Genomic DNA, 19,602 nt, shown 5'->3' with positions numbered 1-19,602 from the left:
TTGGTTGCCCTCCTCTGCACACATTCCAGCTTGTCAATATCCTTCTTAAATTGTGGCCGAGAACTGGATACATGACTCCAGGTGTGTCTAACCAAGGCAGAATAGAGCAAGACAATTACTGGAATCTCATCCTTCTCCGGATCCAAGCTGTTCTCTACCTTGCTTCTGATTGTGCTAATAGATGGTTTAGTTTGGCAAGGAGCTGCACAGAATCAACTTGTGGTGTTTTTTTGTGTCTAAGTTTCTCTCTGTTCTCATTTTCTATAGGAATGCGATGGCTGCATCATCTCTGTAGGAGGGCAGATTCCAAACAACCTGGCTGTGCCACTTTACCGGAATGGAGTTAGAATTATGGGCACTAACCCACTGCAGATTGACCGGGCAGAGGATCGATCTACATTCTCTGCTGTTCTTGATGAGCTGCAAATAGCTCAAGCACCCTGGAAAGCAGTTAATTCCTTGGTATGTAGACATACATCTAATCTGTGTTTAGTAATTTAAGGAACAGCAGTTGAAGGCTTAAGCCACTGTTCACAATTAATTTTCTTTGTTCGTATTTAGAAGGGTGCATTCATCCTGCAGCATGGATGTAGGAGCAAGCAAGCTTGTGCCCTAGCTAGATCGTAATCCTTTCCTTGGGTTTATTCCTTGCTATACATGTGAGGGCTTTGAAGATGAGTTTCCTCCTATCACACTGTGTTCTGTTCATTTTTTTAGTCAGTTACATTTACAGGTCAGTTTCTGAGGCATTGAATTTTTTAGGAAGCACTTTTGGTGTCCAGGAATTTTGAGTGGGGGGTTATTTTTGCTCTGCCATGCCTGTCCAGAGAGCCCAGGAGAACCTTCCATGCTCCCCCTCCCCTCTTTCTGTGTGACCATTTTTAATTACCCACAACATTGTTTCATCTGGCCTGAGAAACTAGCATGAATTGTAGTTTGTTTGAAACAAGCTGACTTGTTTCAAACAAGCCATAGCTATTGTTAACCATGGTTTGGCTGAAATGACAAACATGGTTAAGCAGAAGTATCCACATGGAAGAGTGGAAGGAGGCACAAGACCTCAAGCTTTGGCAGGAGCAGACAGAGAGGTGGGGGCCGCACCTGGCCTCCCTGCATACCAGGGTGGAGTGGGGAAGGATGGGGTAGGTGTGGTACAAAGACCTTGGCAGAAGCACCAGATGGGCTCTGCTGTGGCACCTGTACTGTGCCAACCTCATCGCCACCTCGTCTTGCCTCTCCTTGTCTTGATATGCTGCAGTGGCAGCCAGAGAGAGGTCAGATAAGTGGCCTAGCCCAACCCTGCCGCCTGCTGCTGAGCTTTGCCTCCTAGGGTTGTTGGCATTATGCAGAATGATGGTTCAAACACACCCAAAATGTTAAGCACCCCACTTTCATTTGCAAGGCTTCTTTTGTGACCTGCTGTGTGATATCACCATTCAGGGTGGTTAGGTTCCTTCTCTCTTCTAAAAACCTTTGAGAACACTCTTCCGCTCCTCCATATACAGATTAGCTTATTCAGGTACACCAAAGACTGAGAATGTATCCAGATTTTACTTGTACAAACATGTCTAGGCATTCTCAGTATCTTATATAGATAAAAAAGATCCTTTCCCAACTTTTTAGGAGAATGCTGTTGAATTTGCTAACTTGGTTGGCTACCCATGCTTGCTGAGACCTTCCTATGTTTTGAGGTAAGCCTCTCCCCCATCCTTGGCAATGTAAATTGAACTTCCTACATTGTTTGCACTATCAGGATACCGCTGTGCTACCTATAGAAGCTGCTCAGTTTTTAGACCAAGAAGCTGAGGTCTGATAGGTACCGAGATAATGAAAAAGTATTAGACCTGCCTGGCACTCATATATCTGAGCCAACAGCAGGCTCTCTCAACTTAATATTGTATTAAGAACTTCAGTGTAGGGTTCTTAGTCATTTTGCCATTTGTCAGCATCTCATTGATTACAGAGTATTGACTTTGGACCGGCTGCACCAAACCAATGTTAGGGCTATTTGCTCCCCAGTTTCCAAATCAGAAGAGTCTCCTTACCTGGGGTCCCCTACGTAGCAGCTGGCGGTTAACCTTGACTTTCCCATTCCCATATTGCCCATGTCACTTCACTCAAAGCACTTGGGCGAATTCTCTGAGGAGTCCTGGTGGGTCAAACCAAGAAGCTATCTAGCTCAACCTCCTTTTCACAGTAGTGACCTACCACCTGCTTTGGAGAAGTCCCAAGCAGGGCATGAAGGCAACATTCACTCTCTGTTGCTTCTGTTTCTCTCCGGCTCCCCTGCCCCACATCAGCAGCTGATATGAATGTTTCATTTGGCAGTCCTGGCTCATGGGTGGATTGACAGACTTTCCATGAATTTACCCCATCCTCTTTTTTCCAAAGCCATCCAAGCGAGTGACCCTCTTCACGTATTTTCTTCCCTTCCCAGAGTACCCTGGGTTATCCTGCTCCTCAGCCTACATACTTTTCAGCCGTCTCCTCCTAAGGCTTGCTTCTTGGAAGCCACTCTAGTCTGGGCAGCAATTATTTCCCTTCGCTTTGCATCAGATCCGTCTGAGCAGAGACAGTGATGACTGCTGCTGATGCTCAGGAGCACCTGATGATGGCAGGAGTTGCTCCTGCCTTAAGATCTGTTATGGGCTTTTACAAAGCTGAAAAACACAATCAAATTGGATCATGTAAACAGTCTGAAAAGTCTCTTTCTCCAACACCATGAAAAAGTGATTTCTTAACTGGACAATTGGGTTTTGGCGCTTCAAATCCTAGAAGATAGTAGTGGTGATACTATTGTTTTCTGTGGATAATGCCCACTCAGATGCTCTTAACTGATATGTCTGTTTAGCAGCTCAGTTGATCCTTCATGCATCCATCTTTGACGGCTTCAGTACCAGTTATGAGGTGTACGTACAGTCACTGTCCTGCAGGTCTAAAATGTCACATGGAAGTATTGGGAACAATATCTTGGCAAATGCCCACACAAATGTGTTGGGACCTCCCCATGTATACCCTCTTCAAAAGAAGAAAAGATGTCACCTAATGTGTGTGTATGCATGCTATACTGTCAGAAATGTAGATAAATTGACAGCTAGTGGTAATATCTTAAGATTATAAAAGGTCCAGGAAGATGGGTCAAAACATTCTGACATGTACTGGGCAATATAAAAGTCAGTTGATTGCCCTTAGTAAATCACAGAATGTCATCCTTGCTAAAAAGAAAAAATAATAATAACCATTGTTTCTCTCATTTACTCTAGGAGTGGTAAAGTAGATCTAGCCATTTTATTCACTTTATTTTTTATTTTAAAAGATTTATATACCACCTGTCATGTAAATGCTTCTGGCAAGTGTACAAGAATAGAAGTAGTACAGTAATCTTAACATACAATGTAGTTAAAAACAGAGTAGCTGAGCAATCCTAATTCTGGGAAGCTGGTGAAACTTATGTCAGTTTAAGTCATGCGTAACTCCTGGCAGAACTAGGATGGAGTTACGATGGCATAGGCCCAAATTCATCCCAGCAGATCTTGGGTTTGAGCTGGGCTGAAGTTGAACAGAATCAGTTCCCGGGTTTTCAGCATGTGCTAAAACTGTAGCAAAGTTGGCGTCTGCTTTCTTTCTAGTGGAGCCATCCTGTTAGCACGGTCGCATTTGACATGCTGCCCACAGCAGGAAAGTCTGCACCCCATCATAGTCCCTGTCTCTGGCACCCAACACTGGTTTGATAAATAGAATTTGTCCTTTTGGAGTTGGATCCCACGTATTTTCCACTCCTATAGTGATCAGTAGAGAATTTCTTGTATAACAAAATGTAAGGCATATACCACGTGAAACAACAATTACAAGACAAAGGCTCCAAAGGGTGGTGACAACCCTCCTTATAAATAGACTAGTTTTGCTTAATTGAAGGTAAGTTGGAAACCTGGAAGCAGTGAGCAAAGCTAGCGGTTGGCCCCCCGCAAGTGGACCTGGTCTGTCGGTAGCCCAGTGGCATGCCTGAGAGGCTGTTGGCCTCCTGGAACCTAACATAATAATAATAATAATAATAATAATAATAATAATAATAATAATAATAATAATAATAATAATAATACATTATTACATGGTACATTACCCTAAGGATGTCACAACACGCATCTTGCCAGCCTCGTTTTTCAATTATTGAGAAATATAGGCATACCTGTGTTGTGTTGACCATATCTACAGTTTCAATATGAAATTTTCTTTCACCTGTAACAGTTTTATGACAAGTATGTGCCGTGGCAGCTGCTTTTCTTTCAGGATATGGCAGACAAAACAAAACAAGGAGAATGAGCTGAATCAGTGCGCAGAGATGTTCTAAATACTCCCTCAACAAAGCTTAATGTGGCAAAGTGCTTATTCACAGAGGAGAGGAAGAGAAATAGAGTTTGCTGAGCACAGTTCGCAAGTGCAGATGGAAATTGAGTTGAAGCCTTCTGATAATAAAAGAGAGGCGAACTATCCATCTGAGGGATGCAACCCTGGCACTGAAGGAAGCGGAAAGAATGTTTAAGCAGGGGGTGGGAATCTGATAAGTGCAAAAGGCCTTCGTGATATGATTAACTGTAAGTTACCGTTAAATAATTCAATTAAAACCTCTTTGGAATGGGTTTTTTAAAGCAACCCACAGGATTCTCAAGCCTAGAAGGAGTTCTTTGATCTGTCTGAAGTGCTGATCTTTTGTTTAGAAAGACAGGGACATCTTGCAAAAGGAGGTTTACTCTTCTTTTGAAGGTAATTGGCACATGGAATAACTTCCACATAGCTTTAATGGTTTCATCCTCATTAGTTCCAGTGGAATGTTTAATAAAAAATAACTAGAGATCCCATAATATGAAGTATTGTACAAGAACTGATACAGCATAGTGGTTAAAATTTTGGTATGAAAGAGCAACAGTACCAATTACATAGACAAAACTGTGTCGAATTCCAAAAGCATTTCAAACACCAATTTCTCTTAAGGGGAAAAGGTGTTTCACAAATAGGTTAGGCATTTGCCACCTTTGGGCTCTTCTGGACAGGGATTTTGCAGCACTTCTGTCTTTTTGGATTTTGCTGTATGGTTCCACACAGTGGTGGTGGTGTTTTCTTCTGCTGGTATTCCAGAATAACATAGGCACCAGACTGCAATATTTCAAGGAAGATTCAGTATGATCCTGCTATATGTTCAGTAGTGTGGAAGGTATTGGGTGTATTCCTGCTGTTTCATATGGTGCCTGGGCAACACCTGTTTTGTGCCACTTCTGAGTCACTTCAGACGAGACATCAGGCGGTATTGAAGCTGTGTAGGGAAATTTTTAACGATTGATGTTTTAATGTATTTTTAAACCTTCTGTTGGAAGCCACCCAGAGTGGCTGGGGAAATCCAACTAGATGGGTGGGGTAGAATTATTATTATTATTATTATTATTATTATTATTATTATTATTCCACCCTGAGGGAATATCTCAGTTGGTGGAGCATGAGACACTTAATCTCAGGATCATGGGTTCAAGCAATGGTCCTCGTGGTCCCTTCCAACTCTATGATTCTTTGAAATTCTGGGGTTACGCATCAAGTCAGGGGGGTGGGCATTAGCAAGAGTCAGATTTTTACTGACAGAAGAATTTAAAGAATTTCAGAATGCAGAGGGTGAAATGGTTAAAAAAAACTAAAAAAACAAAACACCTACATACAGGCACTCATAACCCAATTTTTATAGGCAGAACAATTAGAGAATTCTGGAATATCAAGGGTAAAATTATTTTAAAGAAAAGGCACCTGGACATAAGTCAGATTTTTACTGGTTGAATACCCAAACAGTGAAGGGAGGTTTTGTGATGTTTCAGGAGCAGAAGATCCTTAGATGGTGCAGATAACAAAATCTGGTCTCATTCTTCAAAAAGAGTAGGAATCATTCTGATGGTGTGGAAGAAATTTTTAAAAAGACAAGAGCATACTCTATAAACAGTTCACCTAGACAGACTCTTAGTTCACAGACAGACCTTGTTCACACATTGCATTGAACCATAGTTTATTTTTTTTAATTATTAAATATTTATTAAAATTTTCCCATTTCAAAAAAAAAACCAAAAAGAAAAAACAAAAAAAGAAAACATACAGTTTAGAACCCTTCTTTTTCTATAACATATTTCTCTGATTTCCCCACACCTCCCCTTCTTATATTCCAATTCAAATTGTTAATTCAACAAGTTCTTATCCCCAATTTTTAACCTTTTTATATTTAGTTCAATTTAAAAAACCCTTTTAACAACATCAAAATTTATACATCAATGTTCATTCTTAAGTCTTAAATCCTTTTCCTAAAGTCGACCCAAATTCCCTTCCACGAATTCCCCACTTTTCATATTAGTAACAAGACAGAATAAAAAGAAAAAAGATAGATTATAATTATGCATCCTTTGGATCCCCAAACCCCACCCCATCCCCTTTCCCGGTTTCAATCCCCAACAAATGTCCATCAGTCTTAATCTGCTATCAGCCTGGAGATCTCACGTCCGAGGCTCTCAATTCTCTCTCAGTTCCTCTCTGCCGGTTTTTTTTGATAGTCTTTAGTATTAAACACCAGATCTCGGAGATGCTCTGGCCTGATAGGGACAATGTTTCTTCCAGCCAGACCTCCATACTTAAAAGTGGAGCCCAAATCTTGTTTCTTATTCCTTTCAAAACCAAATGTCCCCAAAGCTCCAACTTTCACCTTAATCAAATTTGTAATCCTTGGGTCTTCAGATCTCCACATAAGGAGATCTCTCCATTCTTCAATCTCCAGTTCGGACCAGATTTTCATCATCAAGTTCTTATTTTCCTTTGTAACCATCATGTCAGGCCTCTGGCTCTCCTTTGTCATCTGCAACATTACATCTCCTCCTTCCTTTTCCTCAGAAACAACATGTATCTCTTTCTCCACACTCTCAAAGTTCTCAAATTTCTCCTCTTGTCCAGCTGCATGAACTTCCTGGATCAAGTCCTTATCAAATTCAATGAATTTGTTTGCTGTTAAGTCCAGAGTTGCAACGTTGGTAGCCAAAACATCAATTTGGCCTTGTAACTTTCCCAAGAGAAAAAAAACTCTGTCCAATTTAGCTTGAATTTTCCCTCCTTCAGCCATTCTTGTAATGTCCCAAAACCCCCTCTAGAGGGATTTTGGTTACTTAGTATTCCTTCTAGTTCAAATCCAAAAATCAAGTTAGTTTGTATCAGTTTTTCCTTGTTTTCAACAAAATATAGCCAAATTGTAACGAATATAACCAGCAGAGACAGTAGAAAACAAAGTTCGCTTTTCCCGTCTTGACAGCTAATTTGACAGCTGTCAAGCTCTTCAATATCTCTTCAGCAGGCTCTCTCGCGGATCACTCCCGGGTCCGGGGGGGTGGCACTTCAGCTCCCAAAATTTGTTCTTATCCTCCAGTAAGATTACTTAAACTGCCAAATCGTGAAATTAATGTCTTTACCCAATAAAAAGATAAAATCCTCTTGACCTTAGTTAGCTGGTCCTTTCTTTAGATTACATTGAACCATAGTTTAAAACAAACCAGGCCTGTCTCTTTCAGGCCAAACGTCAAGATCTATGGGTTTGTGAAAATCAAAAATATTGCTGGGTTGGCCCCAGGCAATGTGTGAGAATACCATACAATGTCATAGAGATTGTATGTTTTAGCTAGATAACTCAGGATAGAGCATGGATTTGAATAATGGCTTCATCCTTGTTTCTGAACAGGAAGTTCATATCCTCTTTACAAGGTGGAATTTCATGATGACTTTTTCCATAAAAATATTCTTCTTCTGAAGGCACCCCATGTGGCAAGAGTGCAAACCATGAGCTGAAAATCACCATGTTGAGGATTTTAGAAAACAGCAAAGCAACTACGTAAAGAGAATGCATACATGGCTTGTGGGGGGGGGTGGGGGGGTGGGAGGAGTGTGAACTGAATCCCCATCTACCTGTTTTTCCCAGTGTACCTAAACTACTGTATCTCACAGATATTATAGGTGACCAAACCCCAAATTCAGAAATAACAAACCTTGAGAAAACTGTGAACATTTGTGTTGGCATTGTATTTTGATATGACAAACAATAGGTCCACTCATTCTCAACTTTCTCTGACATGATTCTTGTGATTCCAAAAATGAATTGTTTGGGCTTTGAATGAAATAACCCACTATGAAAGAAGATCAAATATGGATGACAAACCAAGCTGAAAACCTATTGTCCCAGAATTAGCATTTCACACACCGTTGTTTTCAGCAATGCCAAGTTCCCTGTGAAACCATTGCAAATGATTGAGCAAGAGTAGATCTTGGGGAGAACCAGACTTTTTACACAGTGTTTAGTCAATAATCCTTCCCCCTGATTTGGTATATTCTTGGGGGCACTCACCTTTTTAGGGGTAAGTTCAATATTGTTTACCTTTGGTGAAGTGTTGCTTTATCCTTTCAGCTTAAGAAAGAACTGGGAGGATGAGTTGAATAGAAGACAGTTTCCAAAGATGAAAAGTGTGATATGACAGTATCTTTAACCTTTCCCTACCCTCTTTCTTCATAGTGGCTCAGCAATGAATGTAGTCCATACAGAAAAAGAGATGAAAAAGTTCTTGGCAGAGGCAACCAGAGTTTCACAGGTATTATACAACACTATCCTCATTTCCCTCCACTCATTTGATTTTTATTTGTTTTAGGAAACTTGAATATGATTAAATTTGTTTATCCACATGAAGTCTTGCATGTTCCTACACTCTTAATTTGGGAACTTGTTTGATACTTGGAACATTCCTTCTTACAAAGGTGCCTTTGATTTCTAATAGTAACAGTAAAAGATTAAGGCATTTGTAAATTCGTAGTAGTAGTGTGTATGCACATGGATGTTGAAATATACTCAGAGTTGCAAAGTGATTTCATGCTCTTTATTCAGCTCATAGTGGTGAGGAGGAATGAAAGTCCCCTCAAAGTATCTGCTTTATATACATTATTTACACAACGGGCTGCACGTTATTGGCTAATTCCGGAATTCTCCTGTAGGCCAATCAGGTTGTGGATACACTTCTATCTGGAGCTGGATTGGGTGGCTCCTGCCGACCAACCATACTGCTGCATTGTTCTAGGACCAATCAGACTGCTGCATTCTGAATCCTATTGTTCTAGGGCCAATCAGACTGCTGCATTTTGGATCCTATTGTTCTAGGACCAATCAGACTGCTGCAGTTTGGATCCTATTCAACTCAGTACATAACAGATGTGTATTGTTTTCTTTGTCTTCATTATTATTATTATTATTATTATTATTATTATTATTATTATTATTAATTTCCAGATCAGGTGAACTTTGCTTATACCCAATTAGTTAATTGAATTTCATGGCTTCGTTTTTAAAAAAATGAAAATAAATAAAACTTTTAACTCCATTGCTTTGTGCCGCCTGTGTTTCCTTTGGCCCAAGGAAGAGCACCATTCCATTTAGCATTAACCTGCTGTCATTATTGGCCTAAAGTGTGAATGATGATAGTCACAATTTTCCAGTGAAAGTATTTCAGAAGATCCAGGACAAAATGGTCTTGGTTGTTTTTATTTTGTACTTTTCATGGGATATACCGTATTTTTCGCCCCATAGGACGCACCGCCCCATAGGACGCACCTAATTTTTTTGGGGGGTGGTGGTGGGGGAAATAAAGAAAAAAAATTATTTCCCTCCCCCCCCCAGGCACGGGGCAGGCGCGGGGGAAACCCGAGCTTCCCCGACCCCAGCCCCCAGAAAAGCCTGCTATCTGCAAGCCTAGGGAGCCGCGCCGGTCTCCCCAGGCTTGCGGAGAGGTGCGCGAAGCCTGGGCGCGCTCTTCTGCGCGCACCAGGCTTCGGAATGCAGGCAGCTCTGCGCCACCCTCCAGAGCCCTGCGCGGCTTCGCGCCGAGATCCGGAGGGTGGCGCAGAGCTGCAGGAAGCCCTGGAGCGCAGGCAGCTCTGCGCCACCCTCTGGAGCCCCGCACGGCTTTGCGCCGGGATCTGGAGGGTGGCGCAGAGCTGCAGGAAGCCCGGGAAAGCCTGCATTCGCCCCATAGGACGCACACACATTTCCCCTTCATTTTTGGAGGGGGAAAAGTGCGTCCTATAGGGCGAAAAATACGGTAAGTTTGATTGGTTTGATTGGGTGATGTTCAGTTGGAGTAAGAAAAGTGTAGTCTGTAATTTTAAGGAGAATTAATAGCATACGGCAATGCCCAGGGAACAGATCCTGAGCAATCGTTTTGTGCAGTATTAAACAATTATACGTTCTGCTGACTTGCGTCTGTAACTGCCATTGGTAGTGATGTACAGTATAGGATGAAGCTGTAGAAGAGGCATGAAGAAAGGAAGATTAAAGAGTTTGTTTTCAGACAACATATTGAAATTACATGAAAGTTCTTAAGCCAGTCTGTGAATCTTTCCTGCTAATGTTCTTTAATTGCACATGATTCCTGAGTAATAATAACTCATTTTGCGTATGTAGAAGCAGCAGCAGCCATTACTCACACTCCCCAGAATGTGAGGGCCACAACTTTATTAAACTTTTCTCAGCTACAAACAATTGCAACAACTTTAACCCCACCCCATCAGTGCGGGTTTCCTAATGCTTAAGCTGAGATAGAACTCATGTTTTCCCATTTAGAGACGCTTCCATTTTCTGGACTGGATTTTCACATTCTCAGAAGAAGCTCAGTTTTCAAAGAGCCCAGTTCTTATGCCATGTAAGCTGCAAATCATTATGGCAATTTTCAGTTCATTTCCAAATGTCAACTCCATAGCCAAGAGGGGGCTGCAAACTTGCTAAGACTGATTCTGTTACAATGACCCCCCCCCCAATCCTTTCCTTCTACTGAAATATTTCAAATACTAGAATTCATGCCAGTTACTATCACAGTGCCAAATCATAGTCATACAGGATGTATATCTTTTTCTTCCTTGTGATATCAATAGGAACACCCTGTTGTGCTGACAAAATTCATTGAAGGAGCTCGGGAAGTGGAAATGGATGCTGTTGCAAAGAATGGAAAGGTACAAACTTCTTCCTTTAAAAAAATACTTCCCAGCATTTACAGACGGAATATTAAAGCAGCTTAACAAATGTCTCATTCCAAGTTCTAGATCAGGGATGCGGAGCCCGTTTCACAATGGGGGCAACATTTTCTTCTGGGAAACCTTTCAGGGAACACATGCCAGATGTGGTCGGCAAAAGTGGGTGGAGCAATGCGTGGACAATAGGCTTGTTACTATGCACAACTGCACATGCCTCTCTCATCTCCATCTACGCAAGCAAAATGCGTTATCAGAATTCAAGGACCCATTCCAACCAGGCCAAAGCTTGAAACAAGATACAGTATAGCAGACTCATCAGTTCACACATAGCAGAGGATATCTTAGATTGCCCCTGAGAGTTTGAAAAATGTTAGCTGAATTCTGTGATGGATCTGGAATGGCTCTCTATTATGCCATGGTACAGTAATTGTGCACAGAGATCTCTAATTCCCGGAATCCACTGCAAGTATCACCATATTGTAAAACAGCCTGGCATAACACATAGAAGTAAATAAAAATAGTAAGTATTCGTTCGTATACTGTGTTTGAGGTACTTTGTAGTCCTTACAAAAACCCTATAAATAGGGCAGGAGTGAGGACCCAACATTCCATGTAAGTTCATATGTGGGAATACAATCTTTCAGATAGCTTGGACCTAAGTAAAACAAAATATTTAGAACGATAATAGGCTGCAGTACTATGCATACATACCTGGTTGTAAGTCCTGTAGAATTCAGCAGGTTTGCTTTTGAGTAGCAATGTATAGAATTGGACTGTTAAATTAGAAGAAGGCTGGTAAGTGAAGAGAGAAGATATTTGGGGATAACAGTCGTTAGCAGATAACAAGGTTTAAACATTGTACAGCTTATTTAACCACGAAGCACTGGCTCACAGCCATTTTAGCTACCACAGTTTGCTATTACATACTAACACTTTTACTGGCTCTTTTTTGAGCAGGTTATCTGTCATGCTGTTTCTGAGCATGTGGAAGATGCTGGTGTTCACTCTGGAGATGCTACGTTGATGTTCCCTGCACAAACGATTAGCCAAGGAGCCTTGGAGAAGGTCAGCGTGGTTTTGTTTCGTTTTAATGATAACGGGCAGCATTAGACCGTGGACACTATTAACTATACTAATAAACTCTTTAGAGACGCACTGAAAACAATTTATGGCTACCAGAGTGGAATTTGGTAGCTCTCACAGAGTTTGTTTTAAAAAGAGAGGAAAAGGCTAGTGTATGTTCTGTGCTAAGGCACTACATCAATCCAATATGTATTCTGCCTCAGGGCAAGCAAGTTAACTCAGAGAAACATTATTTGCACCGTCTTGATCCATAAGTAATGGAGAGACCTACTGGTCCTCCATGTTGCATATCTGGCTGCTTCCTTTATTTGCTGTGTTAGGGGGAGTTAGGGGGCGATGAAGCAAGCCTGGAAACGCAACTTTGAGCTCATTCTCAGGCGTAATTTGCGGCAGTTCTGACAGTGAAGAGCCAGCGCTTATCTGCAAGATGTTCAAGGGAGCGGTGGCTATCCAATTCCAGGTTCTCAGGTTGTTGCTGCGGTGGTAGTTGTCTGAGTAAATACATGCTTTCTTCTGTTCTCTCAGGTGAAAATTGCAACCAGGAAGATTGCAGATGCCTTTGCTATCTCTGGACCATTCAATGTTCAGTTTCTCATCCGGGGAAATGAAGTCTTGGTGAGACCCATTTTAGCTCAATGTACAAAGTGGCTCATCATCATAATAAAGAGGGAGCTCTCCTTCAAAAGCCCTCTTTTTCTTGATACCCACCGGGCGAAAAATCACCAAGGCTGTTGCCGCTGTTTGCTGCACCGCGTGGGACAGTGCTAGGCACATAATATCTGCCTTGTTTGCTGCTACATGGGTCTTTGTACCACTGATACTCTGCCATTCACCACTTTATAAGGCGCCCTGTGATACAATTTTGAGAAAAGAACTCTGTCTGCCCACACAATGCAGTAATTTGAGGATAAAGCAAGCTCTGTAGAATTGCCGTCTGTCAGCAAGTGTGTTAGCTCAGTACTGGGCTTAAATCAGATCAGCACTAAATAAGATTGGTAAGAATGTTATACGAGACTCATCCTATTAGCACAGCACAAGTTTGACTCTACAATACATACCTATTTTGCTTTCTACGGTGATTATGGATAGCTAATGAGCAAATTGGAAGGCAGAGGGATAGAAGAAAACATAGGAAGATGGTGTGCCTTCAAAGCAGTTTTACTGAAAGGGCGACATTTTCATAGAGCTCTCACCCCCATGTAAAAAAAATCTAGTGCCTAAACTTACTCCTAGCCCTCAGGCCCAGCTATTGCAGCACTTCATGACCAAACTAAGAAAGACATTAATTGCATGAATGCAATTAGCATAGACAGCTTAAAAAAATATTAATTGCAGATGGCAGTGGGGGATGGAGAGCAATATTTGGACTGCAGGAGGTGGGAGTGGGAGTTTAACCCTTTCCTTCTTGGTCCATTGTTGAAAACCCTACCTCCTTCAGGAAGCTACTATTTGCACCAGGAGGGAAAACTCATTTGAGGCCAGTGGAGACAGCATTGTGGGGAAGGGACTTGAGTTGGGACCACTGTGGAGCAGAGCAAGGGAGAAGATCAAATGTTCTCTCCTGATCTTCTACAGGGGCCGCTGAAGCTGCTATATACATTTTTTAAATTTATTGTTTGTCCCCTCTCCCAGTCCAAACAATTATTATCAAAGTCTTCTCTGAAGGCTAGAAGGGCAATTCAGCCTCTGTTTGTGCTCCTCAAAGACTCACACTATGGATGGCCCCAAATCCTACAAGGTTAAAAAAAAAGTCCCCTTCTCTCCTTATAACAGTAGGAGCATGGCACCTTTTTCTTTGTGCATGTGCTGTAATACAGCACACTGTTTTTAAGCCTGTGTGCAACTTTCTTTCATATACTTACAATAAAGGAGCATAGCTACTCTCATGAAAGCCTATCCTGCTTCTCTGATGTGAGCTGGGAATTCAGAGTGAAAAGTGATGAGGCCCAACGTATCGTGAAACAATCCCCTTATGGTTTCAGTCTAATTCTTTCCTGTCCACAGATCCTTTGTTTCCCCTTCGCAATCCCTCCTGTATCGTTATTGCCCATTGGTAGTGTCCTGTCACTCTTAAATGTGCCACACTTGCCCCCTTGACTCTTACATACACTTCTCTTGTGGCTCCCCCTGAAAGTGCCCACAGAATAAGACAATTTAGCTTTATGGGCCTGCAGTGTTCAGTTATGGGAAATGTTGCCCATCCTGCAAAACATGAACTGAAGGAAATGGTTAACCATTAGGGGATACAGGTTGTCTGACTTTAAAATATGTGATCTCAGAAAGTGTTGAGAATCTACTAGGCCTTTCCTCTTGCTATTGCCTACATCTGCTTTGAGTATATTTCTATTCACTCTCAGATGGTGGGAAATTGAGGTCTAACTTCCAGAAACGTTTTGAGTGTTGCCAGTGGCTAACACTACAAGGTAGGCATTTGTCTTTCCTCACAATGAGGGCGCGGGGTTTAAAGGTGCTTTCCCTGCCTCATCCTCAGGTGATAGAGTGCAACCTGCGAGCCTCACGCTCTTTCCCATTTGTGTCCAAATCTCTTGGTCTTGATTTCATTGATGTGGCCACTAAAGTGATGACTGGGGAGCAAGTCCATGAGGCCACCCTTCCTGCGCTGCCAAACCCCATGATTCCTTCAGACTACGTGGGCATTAAGGTAAGCCTGAAGCAGTTAAGGCTTCATGTGATATGTTCAGCTCTGATTGCCCATTCATTTGATGGATAAGGGGGGAAAGGAGTTATATTGGTAAGAGAAATGGGTTAAATATCCCCACTTTTTGATGAGAATGCAATGGGCAAAAGGGGGGGGGGTAAAGGTTGGAATTAAAAACTAGAAACATCAAAAGTGGATGACTCTTGCATATTGGCAGCGTTATTGTATGCAGAGGCAGCTGGCGTGCTTAACCAAAAGGAGACAGGTGACGCTGCTGTATCTAGAAGCTGTTAGCCCTGGATTTCATAGTTTGGGACCCTTTCTCTCTGGTTATTCCCACCCCAAAAGAAGCTTTGTTGTATATCTGTGTTTTGCTTTAGTTATTTGTATGGAAGTCACAACCACAGGATTTGTCTATCTAGGAGGCAACAAAATGCTTTTATGTGCCTATGGCATGTATGATTATTAAAATGTCAGAAATAATTAGAAGTATCTCAACAGGCACTTTGGGATTGACAGAACCTTTTAAATATTAAGCACATTATTATTAATTAGTTTTACCTTCTCCTGAAGTGCCCCAGACCAACACCCTGATACTTTCTTCTTTTGAACTTTTGCTCTCCCATTTAAAAAGGTAGCCCAAAACATCTGGCCACAAGCCAAACTTGTCAAAAGCCAAAGAGCTTCCCTGCGCCTCTCTCACAGCCACAAGACAGGAGGACCCATGACAACCGCTTCTCTGGGTTGGATTGTCTGTCCCCATCCATCTCTGTTTTCCACCCTGTCACTAAAGAAGGATAACTGGACAAGTTTAGGGGAATGAGGTTGCAAGAAAAATTGTGGGTATTTGTATAAATGTCTTGGTGAATAGAGGAGGGTCCTTGGCTGTCCTTGAAGATGACTCATAAACTTCAGTTGGTCCAAAGTGCAGCAGCCAGGTTACTGGCTGCTGTTCACTTCAGAGTCCATATAACTCCTATTTTAAAACAGCCTCATGGCTGCCAGTTCATTTCTGGGCTCCCTTCAAAGTGCTCAGTGTTTAAAGCCCTAAATGACTCAGGCCCCCAATACTCCTTCCCGCAGACCCCTTTAGGTGCTAAGATCGGCAGAAGGGGTTCCTAGATGCCATAACATGGCACACTTGCTCTCTGCAACTAGAGCAATTTTACCCTTAGGCTTAAATATTTATTACATAACTTACATGAGAAATATTTTCAGATACCATATTTCAGCCTAGGGTTATAGAAGTACATGACATTTAATTTCTTCCCACATTGAACAACCCACATGGTACTAAATGTTTTAAGCATGTACACATAATATGAATAGTCTCCAAGAACAGGTCTCCAAAATTTACAACCTACCAGTATAAATGCAGACCAAGGAAATATGAACCGTAGTCTGCCAGAGTACATGCGTTTCTTCCCCATGTTTTTGCTGGGGTGGCAGAGTGGTCAAGCACCTGCCTGGCCACACTGGAACACCCATGGGCTGCGCTTGGGTTGTTGGGTCACAGCATGTGCAAGCCTTAGAAAAATCATTACTATTTCTGCCGCAAGTGTAATTCTTGAGCACTTAATTCCGTACCTCTCACTGTAACAAGTTGGGCGAGGGCTAATGTCACAATTTTAGTGGAGCATCAATTTATTCTCTTTCTCTTTTTCTAGGCTCCTATGTTCTCCTGGCCCCGTCTGAGAGATGTTGACCCTATTCTCCGATGTGAAATGGCATCCACGGGGGAGGTACTAATTTTTAGATGTTATCTCATAATGTCAATACAGTGGTACCTCGGTTTAAGAACAGCCCTGTTTACGAACTATTCGGTTTATGAACTCTGCAAACCTGGAAGTAGTGTCCCGGTTTGCGAACTTTACCTCGGTCTAAGAACAGAATCTGAACGGTGGATGGGCACCGGCAGCGGGAGGCCTCCTTAGGGAAAGCGCACTTCGGTTTAAGAATGGCTTCAGTTTAAGAATGGACCTCCGGAACGGATTAAATTCGTAAACCAAGGTACCACTGTACAGTTCTACTTCAAATATGACTTCAGATTGCAGTCTCTCCTTCTAGCTCCTCAGCTGTTGTTCATTTAAGGCAGCTGACTCACTCTACTGGCCAGGATCCCTCTTGAGTCAGCGCTTCCACAATCTGATTCTTACTGGAGAGTAGGTCATTTTTAAAAGACACCTCACTAAAGGTATCTTTATTGTACAGGTGACTCTCAGCTTATGTGGGGTTCCATTCTGGGGAGAGCACATAAAGCCAAAATTGCATATGCTGTAGTCAAAACACATTGGGTGCAATGGCAGGTGGGGTTGCCAAGCCCCCCCCCCAATGCCTGCCTCCTTTTTAATTTTTGCTTTGTTTTTTGTTTAAAAGGTTTGCGAAGCATGTAAAGCTGAATGCATAAAAGTTTAATGCACATAAGTTGCGAGTTACCTGTACTTAAATTGCTAGGTGTCTTCGGGATAGGGTAGGGGGGACAGGCAATGTAGACCTTGGAAGCCATTTCCCCCCACCCAGTGCAAATACATCTAACCTTCCTTAACCAAACTGATTATCTGCAGAAAATAACTTTTTTTGACCACTGGATGTCCCTCTTCATTTGTGTCTGAGTCCTATCTATTTGCGATGATCATTGCAAAGGCCTGAACTCCCTGTTTGTTTTTCCTCACAGAGAGCTGTCAGGTTCTGGTAAATATTCCAGAGTGATAGAGAGTACATTTTATGAAATACCTAGCCAGCTCCTGACAGACAAATATATACAACCTTCAAAATCCTCATTAATGCAGCGTCACAGAAACAATACTAGACTTCAAAACAGGAATATTTTGTCTTTTTTGGAACTGTGAAGTTACGTCCGGGTAACATACCTGGGGGTTGCTTTGGTTACCATCATGATGTGTAATGCAGAAAAAGAACTACAGGTAGGACTCTTCGAACCCTGAATGGTTGCAGATATAATACCGTTTCTGGATCATTTCCATAACTTCACTCTAATTAGCATGTCCCAGGAGAGGAAGGAATCCACTGCGTGTTCCTTTATTATGGGTTCGTTTGTTAGGTGCCTTAAGGCTTTTATTCTATAGCACTAAGTATGCATTAGAGGGACGCGGGTGGCGCTGTGGGTTAAACCACAGAGCCTAGGGCTTGCCAATCAGAAGGTTGGCAGTTCGAATCCCCGCGACAGGGTGAGCTCCCGTTGCTCGGTCCCAGCTCCTGCCAACCTGGCAGTTCGAAAGCACCTCAAAGTGCAAGTAGATAAATAGGTACTGCTCTGGTGGGAAGGTAAACGGCGTTTCCGTGCGCTGCTCTGGTTTGCCAGAAGCGGCTTAGTCATGCTGGCCACATGACCTGGAAGCTGTACGCCGGCTCCCTCGGCCCATAAAGCGAGATGAGCGCCGCAACCCCAGAGTTGGCCACGACTGGACCTAGTGGTCAGGGGTCCCTTTACCTTTAAGTATGCATTGCTTGAGCCATGCTTGACCAGCCTCCTCCTTGGGCAACACTAGTAACCTTTCTGTATACCAGAACTGCAAAGGGTGCAATGCTGGCCAGCGCTAGCAGTCGCTTCCCCCCTGGCTTCCTAGGATGACCAATTTATCAGATCACCCAGAAGTGGAGATTATAAATTTGACCCATCTAGGGATGCTGCAGTAATCTCAACAGGTTCAGAAACTGACCTGGAAACTGCAGTTTCATTTTCCATTGGGGAAAAAGCTGAAAGTGGCTAGATGTGTGCATCCTTTTGCAAGGCAATTCAGAGGGGGAAACCTGGCTGCCCTTGTCCAAGGTAGTTGGGTGGGGGTGAAGACGAATCATTATTTACCCAAATGTGTATCCACATATGCCTTGCATTAAAGCAATGGAGTGGCTAGGCAGCATCAACACTTGGTTGTCCATCCGATTACACCTTTGGTTCCTATAGAATCTTGGAATTGTGGAGTTGCAAGGGACCCCCAGGGTCTTCTGGTCCAACTCCCTGCAATGCCAGAATCTGAACTAGATCATGGAATCACAAATTCTACTTGAGGCTGTGGTGTGTAAAATTGGAAACTGCACATGGGCGTCTTCAGAGGGGAACAAGATTGCAGATGTGGGTGAAAGGTTATGTGCTTGTATGCATGTGAGCTCACAGACCCATAGGCTCAAGAGGGAGAGTTTCCATTTTACCCACTTTCATGTTACCCACACAGTGAAGCCTCCCATGGGTATGAGTAGGAGATGAGGCAAGGGGACCTCAAGGTCCCTTCTATCTAGAATCATTTTAGATAGGGCAATTAAATGCACATGCATATTATAGCCAGTAGGCACTGCTGAGGTGTTAAAAATAAAGGAGAATTGTATTTTAAATGGAAATGAAGGGGCTCCATGTAGACCTTTGTGATCCTAAACATTTGTATGCACAAGCACCTCAAATTAATCTGGGACATATGCAGCCCTATTCTATAACTCAGGAGTAAGTCCTGATGAATGCAATGGATTTACTCCCAATAATTACAAAACAAATATGATGAATAGGATCATAAGTGTTCAATTTTGACATATAGTATCTATAGGGTATATGATATATTTCATGCAGAGTATTGCAAATATATTACTGGAATATTGTCGATTCTGCTCATTTCAGAGATTTTAAAAATATATTATTCTGCTCTTCCAATTGTAGTCCAATCCTTAACTGCAGCAAATTGGCTGAAATAGTCTGACTGCCCTTCTAACTTTCTGAAAGGAGTTGACATCTTGAGAAACAAAAAAAGAACAGTAGTTTAGCCAAGGGGTGAGGATTGGTT

At 42.3% G+C, this 19,602-nt stretch overlaps 1 protein-coding gene across 1 annotated transcript in view; it reads left to right on the top strand.

The window, feature by feature from the left end:
• The window catches only part of CPS1 (carbamoyl-phosphate synthase 1), a 149,621-nt gene that overhangs the window by 114,879 nt on the left and 15,140 nt on the right, over window positions 1-19,602 (top strand). Inside the window, exons 25-32 of the mRNA XM_081190213.1 lie at window positions 268-462; window positions 1,624-1,691; window positions 8,570-8,645; window positions 10,972-11,049; window positions 12,028-12,135; window positions 12,679-12,768; window positions 14,645-14,815; window positions 16,480-16,554. Coding sequence (XP_081046339.1) covers window positions 268-462; window positions 1,624-1,691; window positions 8,570-8,645; window positions 10,972-11,049; window positions 12,028-12,135; window positions 12,679-12,768; window positions 14,645-14,815; window positions 16,480-16,554 — 861 coding nt within the window. The remainder of the gene's footprint in view (window positions 1-267; window positions 463-1,623; window positions 1,692-8,569; window positions 8,646-10,971; window positions 11,050-12,027; window positions 12,136-12,678; window positions 12,769-14,644; window positions 14,816-16,479; window positions 16,555-19,602) is intronic.

This window comes from Podarcis bocagei (assembly GCF_964188305.1).
Source record: "Podarcis bocagei genome assembly, chromosome: 1".
NCBI classification, from domain to species: Eukaryota; Metazoa; Chordata; class Lepidosauria; order Squamata; family Lacertidae; genus Podarcis; species Podarcis bocagei.
This window is presented reverse-complemented; position numbering and strand designations above follow the sequence as displayed.